This window comes from Mesitornis unicolor, unplaced genomic scaffold (genome assembly GCF_000695765.1).
Source record: "Mesitornis unicolor isolate BGI_N332 unplaced genomic scaffold, ASM69576v1 scaffold4961, whole genome shotgun sequence".
Lineage (NCBI taxonomy): Eukaryota > Metazoa > Chordata > Aves > Mesitornithiformes > Mesitornithidae > Mesitornis > Mesitornis unicolor.
The window spans coordinates 36,303-48,526 of record NW_010163113.1 but is presented as its reverse complement, the minus strand read 5'-3'; the positions used below and the strand labels follow the sequence as shown (position 1 = coordinate 48,526).

General features: G+C 37.8%; 1 protein-coding gene across 1 annotated transcript in view; it reads left to right on the top strand.

Annotated features, from left to right (window-relative positions):
* Positions 1-12,010, top strand: part of MOCOS (molybdenum cofactor sulfurase) — a 136,689-nt gene extending 124,679 nt beyond the window's left edge. Inside the window, exons 12-14 of the mRNA XM_010193826.1 lie at positions 2,270-2,396; positions 4,479-4,583; positions 11,864-12,010. Coding sequence (XP_010192128.1) covers positions 2,270-2,396; positions 4,479-4,583; positions 11,864-12,010 — 379 coding nt within the window. The remainder of the gene's footprint in view (positions 1-2,269; positions 2,397-4,478; positions 4,584-11,863) is intronic.
* The last annotated feature ends 214 nt before the right edge of the window (positions 12,011-12,224 follow it).

The following is a 12,224-nucleotide window of genomic DNA, read 5'->3' as shown; positions in this document are numbered from 1 at the left end:
GTTACTTAATTGTGGTGTATGAACTTTCCAAATGAACTATGCAATGTACTTTCAAGAATCTGCACATACAGGTTTTTATTAAACGTTTTTCTTCTTTTAGAAAGCATTATTTAGCTTTGTGGCATGTGGGTTTGTTTTTGTTTAATGGAAACTTGCCAAGTTTTATAAAACAATTTTAATGTTCCGTTGAGTTTTAATAATTTCTCTTTATTCATAACTTCTGTAAGTAAAAATTAATCTTCCAGTTTGCACTTGGCTTTTGAGAGGTGATCTAAAACAGAAACAACAATTTAATTAAAAAATAGAATGTAACATACAGTTGAAGAGCTATATGAATATGGAGACATCCACCTCTCTGGTGTTGCCTTTAGAGGTCGCCTCCATGAAAATCCCCATGGCTTGGCATTATGCTCAAATGTTCTTGCTAGAAATACACTGCTGAAGATGCAAATACTCATTTTCAAGGTTGCCTGTTAAATATATGTCACTGGATTGTAGGGCCTACTACTGCGAAAAGTCCAAAGTATCCAGGCTTGCTTTGGCAAAATACACTGATTTTCACAACAGATTTTGGAGGTGAGCCTGAGCAGGTTGAAGGCAGAGGAACTAGGAGTAGGGGCATTGCAGTCTTGGAGGATCAGCAGCAAGGGATAAAACAGCAGAAAATAGATTACCTGGCTCAGGATGCTGCAGGCCCAGCTCTGAGGTTGCTGGGGCTTTTGATGCCCCCTCTGGTACCAGCTGGGGTGCCAAGCATTGATATAACACAAAATGTATTCAAAACTACACAGCATCCAAGCTCCAAGAGCCCACAGCAAAGCTGGGAAGCACAACAGCATAACTGAACTTCTTCATGAATAACTACTATTTTACGCACTGTCTGTCTGAGCATCAGCATAACCTACACCTTCTGGTAGCTCCTATGTCCTGCAATCATTACAAATGGTGTCTCAGCCATGGAATTGCTTGTGGGATCTCAAGGGAACACCTGTAGCCCTTCAGCTTCCTATCCCACTTTCTACCTCCTGGCTGCTGGAGTCCTTGTGCACAGCAAAGGCTTGGAAGAGCTGGGCTTGCGTGGTTTGGGTGAAAGTCTGCACAAGCAGTTTATCCTTATGCACATTTATCTGCTAAAGAAGATCATCCAGACTATTTTAAATAAAATCAAGCTCTTTCTTTCACCTAACAGGCCTCTTCTGCCAAGACTGCTTGATGTGAACAGTTTTCCCTGTATTTTTTCCATGGTTTTCCTCATTTTAATTAAAATGCATTTTAAACTGTATGCCCTTCCTTTTTTTTTTTCCTTTCCAGAACGTTAACTTCTCTCTTCACTATTTACCTAAGTATTTGCCTCTGGTGTAGGGTGTCATATCCCAAAGTTGTTAGATGACACCTGATGGAGTATCGGAAATTGTTCGTGTCCATAATAGCTGATGCAAAAAGAAATGTTCTTCCCCAGTAACAATGGCACTGAGAAAACTCTTGCCAAGTTTAGGGCTCTCTTTTTTCTGGTATTGGTCAGGTTGTCCTTAAGAACAAGAGTGAAGAACGACAATTCAATGGTGCAGCCAGTTTTCTGCTATTTGTATGCAGTCTGCTACTCTGTCTGTCTCATATATGTTCTCCACACTGACACAAATCTACACTCTGGCAGTTCAAATGCTTCTAAAGAGGGAGAGGTATTGCCACACAGAGATTAATTTTTTTCGAGACACCTATCATTTGTTGTGATCTGCTGCATTGAAAAGGCAAATAATATTAATATGAGGAATAGATTCTCTCATAAAATGCCTTTACTGGCCTTTTTCACCTTCAGTGGCTGCTGTTTTTCTCTTTTGCCATTGCAGTATGTGCAGAATGTTTCCTCTTTTTAAAACAGTTTAATGAGTCAAATGATTGCTAACTCAAAAGGTATTTTTTTGTTACTATTAGCCTTACATATGATAACTAATAAGGAATTTTCTCATATGCATTGTTCGCAATTGCCTGTCTACATGCTTTCATACCTACCATTCCAGATTACACCTCTGAAAAAGGCACTTAGAGGATTAAAAATTATAGTTGAGTTACTACAAATTATAGTTGAAGGATTACAAATTAAAATTAAATACCTTGTGCCATTTTCTTAGCCTTTGTAATAAAACTTGGTCCAGGCTCTTCTGGAGAAACATTTGCTGCATCATATTAGCTGCTAGATTCTTACAGCACTAGTGCAGGACTAGTTAATAAACCTTATATTTATTTTTTCTCTGTCAATTCTGTGAGACAGATTGGAAGAGCCATTGGAAATAGAGGAATTAATCCGACGTTTCCGTGCTAACATTGTCATCAGTGCACCAGAGTCCTTTGAAGAAGAAGAGTGGGCTGAGATTTCAATAGGTGCTCTGCGATTCCAGGTACGAACTCATCTCTTTTGTCCTAGTCCTAATCTATCACAAAATATTTTGACTCCTGGAGACAGAGAGCAATTTTTGTGATGCTTTTACTGCAACATGGGTGGCACAGTTTGTGCAGATTAAATTTATGAAGTATGTAAAAAAAATCCAACCATGCTGTGACCTGTGGCAAACATGTTTCAATATAATTGAGAGGTTTTGACATATTTCTCCACTCCTTTTTTTTTTTCATTTCATAATTCCTAAAATTTCCCACCTCTGTCCAACGGAGTAGAGTAACAATCACTGTTTTGTGGCAGAGCTTGCAGCATATATTTAGCCAGCATGTCACAAGAGAATACTGGTTGCTCTTAAGCATAATAGTCCAAATGTAACCTCAGATCACTGTACATCAAGCAACTGACTGCCTAAACACTGTACATGAGTACAAGTGAATGATCATTTTCTATTGCCCTCTGTTGTATACATTTTATCTTAATCTCCATTCAAGACATGTTTCTAAGTCTAGCCTGGTAGGGTTTTTTTGTATGTTATGCTTCGTATCGTATCTACAACATAATTCGAGAAGAACTTCAACAAAGGATCCGTGAAGAAGCTCCAAATGAAATGTAAGAGAATGATACATACATGTATTACATATTCTATTGGACTTTTCTGGTCCTTAGATATGAAATATGTGTTTGAAAATGCATCGCCTAGGATGTGAAAGTGGCTTATTCGTTGTTTTCTTAAGGATGATAGTGGAGGTGGAAATAACAGAAGTGCTGAGGTCATATCTAGAAGCTGCCATAGACATCACTTCTGTTTCCTTCTGGTCAGCATACTGTAAGAAATTGAGAGGTCATTTTTTTAGTAAGGATGGAAACTATGACTTACCTGCTCTCTCCTTATGTGTACTTTGATCAGCAGGCTGTAATATGAGTTAGAGAAAATTGAGGAAAAATTTCTATAGGTAGGAGATGAGGAACACAAAGGGCAAAATCCTTGGTGTGTAGCTTGGAGGCTGGAGTCGCACTAGGGATCTCAACTCAGGATCCTGATGTGGAAGACACTGTAAAACTACAAAATAAAAAGGATTATTCTCTCTGGCATTGAAATACTTCAGGAATGCAAGACAAAAGTGGAAAGGCTTACGCAATTTGCATTGTCTTTTCCAGTCTCTGTTAGGTCCTTATTCAGGTACTGATGTAGTAACAGTAGAAATTATCTTAATGGTGCTTGATGCCAGGAAAATGGTAGAAGGAGCTATTGAAAAAAGCAAAGCAGGGAAAAATATTTCCCTCTCTCTCTTGTTTTCTTGTTCTTCTGAAAAGTATTAAAGCTGTGAAAAATCATCTGGGATACTGTAAGAACAGTTAGTTTCTATAACGTACAGCTCTGCTGAAGTTAGGGATGCAATATTAAGTGAACTGTAATATGTCTGCTTTCTTAGTTTTAATGCTTTAAGAAGAAATTTGTTGCAGGATTTTTTTTCCTTTGAACACCCTACTTCAAACAAGAATTTACTTTAAGACCCATGCTCTGTGTTACATATGATGTTAGACTAGAGGGTCTTATTATTCCTTCTGATTATGCAAACTTGTGAAAATTCACATTTTGCTTTATGATTATCTACAAGTGCCATGAATATAAGAACACTGCATTGAAACAATGTAAAACAAATCCAAGAAAATCCTCCTTGGGTTGAATGCTGAGGTGCTGGCATAATTTTGTGTTCAGTTCTCCTTTGGGCAAGGAGACCTGCCAGCCCATAGATGAAGTGAAGCCATCAGGAAATAAAAATATGTAAATGTTTGGTATTTTTCAGATTCTGTCTCAAGGAAAGTTTTCCTTAAAAAAATAAAATAAGATTTTAAAATTAATTAAAAATTCAGGGAGACCTTCACAAGTAGACCCTTTAAAAATGTACCTACTATTTTAGGTGAACAGGCCTGACTTCTTACATAATGGAATCATAAAAGAACACAGGAAAGGTATTTGAAAGATAGGTGTTTAAGATATTATGATGGTCAGAAGCTTGTACTGTTATGTGTTGTACTGCTTTGATATACAGCTGTGAACCTTCTTTAACTAAAATTGCAGGTTGTGGGCCCGTGTAGCAGATGTCAAATAATCTGCATTGATCAACGGTCTGGGGAACGAAACAAAGAATTTCTGCAGTCTCTGTCTGCTGCCAGAGGTAGAAAGGTCAGTATAGTACTCCAAAATAGCTGTATTGAAAAATGTAGTGACTTTATTGCATGCATAGTGAGATATCTGTTGAGAGAATATTCACAAATAAGTTGTTATGCTAATTGCTGACATTTGTTTTTTCAGTAAAAAGAGGATGCACTTGCAACCCTGATATCATATGGCTTATTTCCATAAAATACTCAACACATGTTTTTATTCAGAAATTTACTATTAATATGCATTATTTTCTACTGTGTTTGCTTTTGTTCAGTGAGTACTGCTTTACAATGTGCTTATTTTGGTCTTGAAAAACACACGCTGATGCACTGATGTCATTCAAGAAGATAAATCTGCAGAAAAATCAGGAAGTGTTTGAAATTATACAGTTAGCTCATAAGACAAAACTTTATTCTTACTGTAAGAAACTACTTTGCAGGAAAAACAGCGCAGATATGAATATACTCAAAGCAGAGAGTAATTGATTAAAAAGTGGCTGAAGAATAAGTGTGAAATACAGGCATTCATTTGGAGTCCTTCTGCTTCCTAAGGTTTCATTGCTTCTGAGCATGCTCAGACGATGGCTAGATAGTTTGGCATCCCAAAAGCTTCATAAATCTCCTCATAAGTATTTATTTAGCTGAAAATCCGTACGCTAAATTCATTGCTTCCTGTTCATTAAGCTGATGTTGTAAAAGCGTGTTAGCCACTCAGGGTTCAGAAGCCTCACCAATACCAGCCAAACGCCAGAGACTGGACAAGGCACAGAGGCAGAGCAATAACAAATAGGTTGAAAATCATTCACCCAAACAATGCACAAACAAGTTACAAATAATGGATTCTTTGTTTGAAAAAAAAATATATTATTTGTTTCAGTGACTCATTAAGCAAACAAAGGGCTACATTTTCAATTAATGTTATCCTTGGTGAATAGCTCCGCCAGCTCTGTCTCCGAGCCAGCCGCCTGGTTTCATTAGAGTGAAATGGGGAAGAGGCAAACAGGCAGGGGCTGCTGCCTAGGCACAGTTTCCCACTGACCCCAGATGACTTCAGGCTGCACAGCAGGCTCTGGCATCCAGATTGCCTCAAAGAGCCTTCAGCAGGCAATGGTGATCCACAGCTGGAGCATCTGGGACACTTCGAAGCACGTTCTGGCACTCTGGGCAGGGATGTTGACCAGCTGCCACATGAGGTGTGGTATGCAGAGGACTTTCTCTACCCACGTGGGTTTTACTGGATTATGACTTGAATCCTCTGTAGAGGGAAAGCACTCTGTACTCAGGGACCTTCTCAGATGACAACAAAACCTTACCCGGGACACAGGTTCCCATAAGAGGCAAAGCATCCTCTGCATGTTTCCAGTGGCAAAGATGAGCTTCTCTTTCATTCTGATTAACTCAGCAATGCAAAGATTTTTTTGATACAAGCACTCCTGGAACCAAGTAACTTGTTCAAACACAACTAAGGCAAGGAGAGCAATCCAGCCTCTTGAGAACAACCTGGCACCAGATAAAAGAGGCATGGCAAGGCGAGGTGCTGCAGAGCACAGTGCTGCTATTCACAGTGCTCTGCTTCCCTGAGCTGCGCAATGATATTTATGCTGCAAAGAACTGGGCCTTCATATTTTTGTATTTTTCCCGGCCTTCAGCGCTTCTGGCAGGTGGGATCTTGTGAGCATGCCCTGTTCTGCATAAGTCCAAGTCCAAGTTAGCTTGACAGCTTAAAGAGATAGTTTGAACTGGTAGTTTTGTCAGAACTGGTCTGAGAAGCCCATCCCTCCTGCAAGTCATCTGTGGGGTGATAGTTACCAGCTGATTATCAGTGAGCAGCACCCGAGGACTGTGGCATCTTCAGTGTGCTAAGCAGACCTAGCAGAGGACCTTGATCCAAACCTTTCACAGTTCACAGTGGGGAGAAACAAAGAACATCGAGTTCATGTGACTCTTAAATTGCAGAGCTAATCCCTTGGTGACTCATGTCTCTAGCATGTGCTTTTCTGTTGAGGAGTCATCTAATAGACTTAATTTTCTTTTTTTTATCAGATACAGATTCAGTGAAGGAACTTAGCAGTGTTTGTTCCCAGGTGTCAATAGTGTGATTCAAGCTACAAAAAACAAATGCCTCAAAACAAGATTTAAGCTAATTTCCCACTACAAAGGGAACTGATATTTTTGAAAGGCTGTTGTAGTTGCTCTATTTCCAAAATGTTAAAGACACTGCACATATGAATGGACAGCAAATGCTGACTGCTTAATAAGAGAGCCAGATATCAATATTTACCATTTTCTTTTCTTTTTCTAAGAGCACCAACCTAGCAAAATATATCAAACCTTCTCAAACTGGTAGCCCAAATGACAGCACTGCCAATGAACTTCAATAATGGAGTAAATAAAGTAAGGCTTGTAAGAGGTGGTTCGATATTTATTTCTGAAATCATGTTTTTCTCTGTCCCTCTGAGACCCTGAGAACCTGGTGCTCCAAGTTGAAAGGTTGAGGTTTTGCATAGATGGATTACAGCTGAAAGTCAGAACCAGCTACTATAATTAGACACAAGCAATTTGCAGGTTTCCTGATAAATGTAAAGCAGGGTGCTGAAGCATAGCCAGCTACTTTTTATGAAACCTTTTATCACATTGTTTGAAATAAAACACGAACACCTCTACAAAGCGAACTTGAGCTCTGCTGCCACCAGTTCTGAAGAAGCCCTCATTAAGGATTCCTTCTGTAATTTTTGACTGAAAAGGAGAAATGAGCTCTTTTGTGACAGAACTCTCTCTGTTACTGCAGGAGACTACAAAAGATTAGATAACTACATTAAGCAAATAGCATAAAAATAGCCACACACTGTTTCACATGCATCACCACCTGGTACAAAACACACCTAGACAGAAAGGAGAGAGCGAGGAATTCTTGCCCGTCTTCTGTGTTTTGCAGATGCGGTTTAATGCTAACAACAGCGGAAGCCCTGTGGGTAGATTTGCAGCAGTGCTATAAGCTGAGACTTGCTGTCAAGGTAGCACAGTGAATTGCATTAGCAGTCTGCCCCAGCATAAATGCATGGATAGCGGCACATCAAGGGAAATCCATTATGTTTGCACATGCCCTCATACACTAAAAGGCTTGTGTTTTTTTCCTGCGGGTTGCTTATCCTCCTTTATGTATCTCATTGTGCTTTGGGAGAGCTTCTTTCCCTGCAGAATTAGATGCCATGCCTTTGGACTGCTTACTGAAGCATTAGCAAGGATAGCAAATGACTTCTCTGATCTGATGCATCATTATAATCATTTTCATAGTAATGCAGGGTTTTACACTGTGCATTGCTTTTCATCCAAAGATCTGGAACATTTGGAAACAGTGATTGATGTAATTAATAGACCTCTGAAATAATATGGTTCTCTTTTCTCATTGGTGGCTGAACTGGGAAATGCATTTATTTAGAGCAGACAGCAAAGGAAAATCAGTTCTTAGTAAAACATTCTGCTGTCCAGATATTTTCAACAGAACTGGATGAGGTTTTTTGACACTGAGTTAAAAGTCTCCCTTTTTTCCAATATGAAAAATCAGCATGTTGAAAGTGAGTACTTCCACTCTCCTATTTTGTAAGGCTTTAATAAGACGTTTTGATTAATTCAGAGGTAATAGAACAACCTTAAGTTAAAAAAAAATCAGCTTTAATAATAGCATCTCCCAAATCTTTGCATGGAAGAAGGTTACGTTATTGTATTAATAAAATGAGCAGACATGAAGAAGTAATTTTATCTATTGGGAGAAGGCAGCTGAGAGCTACATCTCATGGCAAAATCCAGAACTCATCCATCCAAAGCCAAGTTTTAGCATGCAGTGTCATTTATGTGCTTCTTACACATTCTAGCAGAGCATTTTCCCTACTGAGTGCTAATCTCAATTAACTGACTGTTTAGGAGCTGTAGCTTGAAGGCATCTCATCTCAGCCTTTGTCAGATGTAGCACCTCAGGTTCCCATCTTACAAAGGAGATACTACACCCAGGACATTTCTCTGTCAGTGAATATCTAAGCAGTGCATATTACTGTTGATCCAGTAATTGTACTTGAAACAACATGCAAGAATGACAACATTTTGTAGCTCCTCCTTGAAGTGAGTGTGATGACTATCATATGATTCACTCGTGGCAAGAACAAGTACGTTTTATCTGTTTCTCCCAGTCATGAGGTGATGTGCTTTTTACTAATCAAGGAGCTTTAAAATTTTTGTCCCTGTGAAGTTTAAGAGTGATTGGAAAAATCCCTACTGCCATCTGAAGACCAAGTGGATAAAGCCCACATCCCCTGCCCAGTTCTTGGACAGGTTATATACAGAATAAAATGCCCTTGAAGTCAGGAAAGGGTAGCAACAGCAGAGAGAGATTATGTGGTTCATTGTAATAACTCTGCAAGCTGTAATCTCTGTGTCTGAAAGCCTCGTTTTTCAACAGTGAAATGTGAGAAGGGCAAATTTCTACATTATGTGTTTCTCTTGAAACAGCTGAAATGGCAGGATGCACAGCACTTGTAGTTGTTTGGGGCTTTTTTTTGTTTGTTATGATCAGTATTTGCAGAGGCAATATTTGTGATTATTTTAAAAAACCAAGAAAATTTAACTGAAATATATTAAATCCACTTCTGGTAATCAGAAGCTAAATTTTGGTCTTAAGAACGTTCACGAAAGAAAGATATCAGCAATTCCAAGCAGGTATTAATATTAAAATATATGTATCATCATCATCAGTATGGAATCACCTTGAAAACTTCTTAGACATCACCCAGTCTCAGCAGTGAAAAAAATACTATGAGACTTTAGAGGCCCAGTAGGGAAATACCAAGGACCGGTATTAAAATAGTATTTCAGAACTCCTGAAGATAAGATATATTCACACATGCCTTTTCTTAAATAATTCTGAATGGTTTAATGTGCTTTAAAAAAAAAAAAAACAAGCAAAAAAAACCACAACAAAAACAAACAAACAAAAACAAAACCAAAAAAACCAAACCCCACCTTGCAATAGAAAAATAGGTAAACTACATTCTCCACAGTGAACAACCTGCCCAGATTTATTTTAGTCTCATTTTAAAATAAATCAAGATGTCAATACAGTAAATAACTTCTCACGTATTAAATATTTCATTTACATGGATGAGTTACAAACTTCCTTCTTGTGTGAAATATAGCATAGCATCGACTAATATTCATTTTGCAGTATTTGTTCTATGATTCCCTGATTTTTTAAAACAACAGAATTATAGCAACTGTCGTCTTTGCATTAGGGTACAGGAAGTAAATCAAGCCTGCAAAACACATAATTTATGCCAATAGAGAAACCGCTACTTGTCAAAAAAGAAGAGGAGAACAAAAGTGGGAAAATAATGCTATTTACTAATAAGTTAAATCAAACAGTTGCTAACTTACCATTTTATCATCATGGCTGATTCAACAGAGTCACTGTGTCAGTCTTACTGTGCTGCTGTCGTTCCTTAGCATTAAATACTGGAACATTGACCATAAGGATCTACCCTTATGTCGACCGGTCCACCAGTGTTGACACCATTATGGTCACAGGTATCCAAAAAGTGTCATTAATAGAAGAAGCCTGATCAGGTCCAACTCACGCCCCATGGATGTGACGTGCCAGTGAGATGGAGTAATAGCAGAAGCAGCAAAAAAGACTCTATCTGGGAGCTGTTCTTCTTTTCAATGTTTGGGATCACAAATGAAAGAGAAAGACCAAAATTCAGAGTCTGAGGCCATGTTTGGATAGATTTCTGCTTTACAGCATCTTTCTAGCTTGGGAGTAGGTCTCAGCCTTACATCTCACTAATTTTTCAAAGACTAAAAGCTGTTTTGTGGTCTCTTATTACTGTATCTTTATTTAATTCTACAGTGCAAAAACAGGAGAAAACATACTGCCTTCATATTTAGTCTGTCAAATATGCTCCCTTAAATTCAGCTAACAATGGTTTGTTTTTTTTTATTTACTGCAATTCCTTTTTACCTAGTATATTTTTCTAAACCTGCTGTAATGTAATTCCCTCAATTCCAGGATCATCAATCTGAACAACGGCTGTAAATGTAATCAGGAAATGGAGAAGGAGAATGGACTTCTGTCTTAAAAAATTATTTTTTCAGAAATACCAAATTAATTTCTTTTGTGTATTTATTTATTTTGCACTTTTGAGTGACTGGTACATTTTGGCTGTAGCCTACCAAAACAAAATAATTTTATTGAAAACTTTAAAAAACAACAAAAAATACTGGGGTTTCCAAGATCCTCAGTTTGAAAAACAGAGATATTCTGAAGTCTACAAATCAATTATTAATTTAAGAGAGTATGTAGCATTCCTTTATTTCTTAATTTACATAGTTCTTTAAGTAAATATTATCTAATTGTTTGGAAAATATTATCATGAAATTGCAGGTCTGTTTTTTGCATGTTTCTAAATTCTCCACTGTTGGAAAATAAAACCACAGAAACGCACCAGTCTCTTACTGTGACATTTCCAGATCCCACCCAGCTGCTCACAGCTACAACTGTAGGGTTCAACGTGCTTAATGTCAAGACCACACATAAGAGTGCAGGCACTCAGATCACGTTTTCAGTGCCTGCACGGGTTGCATGGTCAGTGGGCGAAGTGATTATTCTGTTCCTCTTTTCTTCATTATTCAGTATCACAAAGACACGTATCTAAGTATTTCTAATATTTATGTTGGATGGCTTCACAGGTAATGACAGATAACAAGTGGTATTCCTAATAAACCAAACTTTCTGAATATTTTCTTTAAAATATACTAAAATATTAATAAAAACAAATGAAAGGAAACTCACAAAGGCTAGACAGAACAAAGTTGTGTTAACAAAGCGAATAATTCATGGTAGAAGATGCAAGACTTTTCCTCGCTGTTTGAACATACATGCATTCTCGTGCTGCCTGGCCTTTATTTGTGATAATGCATTAACTGTGTTTGTCAAGAAGGCAGAACAATCATTAAATGACAAGACTGTGAGTGTAAATTACATATATGATACCATGGAGCTCATGATGAAATATTACACTATTTATCCATTTACTTGAGGTATTCTTCTTGAGTTGCATGGGGTTAGCTTTTGTTTACCAGTCTATTATAGTTAATTGGTTTAAAATGTTCTTAATTACATGGAGATTGTACATACCTCCTTGTTCTTAAAGCAGTGTTGCTTTTCTAAACATGTCTGGGTTGTGAAATCCTCTATAGATCTGATTACTTTAACATGAGTTGAATCTCAATAAATATTATGCTTCCTTTCAGACAAACCTTGGCATATACCTGATGAACCAGCCCTTGCACTCATACTTTCCAGATACTTTATCGGTTGGGTCTCAAGTACTTCCAGTGTTGAAGGAGAATACAGAAATTCAGCCCCCAACATCCAGTGAAGAAAAATGTTCAGGATAAACTCTCTGCTGGAGATGAGGTTTATATGTAACTCCAGGGAAAGTCAGTTATTCAAAAAAAGGAAAAAGCTTCTACTCATTTGCTTCTGGTTTATGTCTCTTAATTTTCTGTTTGCTGTGTATGTTATCAGATGGCAGAACCCTTGATAATTACAGCTCATCTACATGTTTTTGCTTGTGATTAGCTTACAGCAGCCATAACTCTGTTTTGCTCA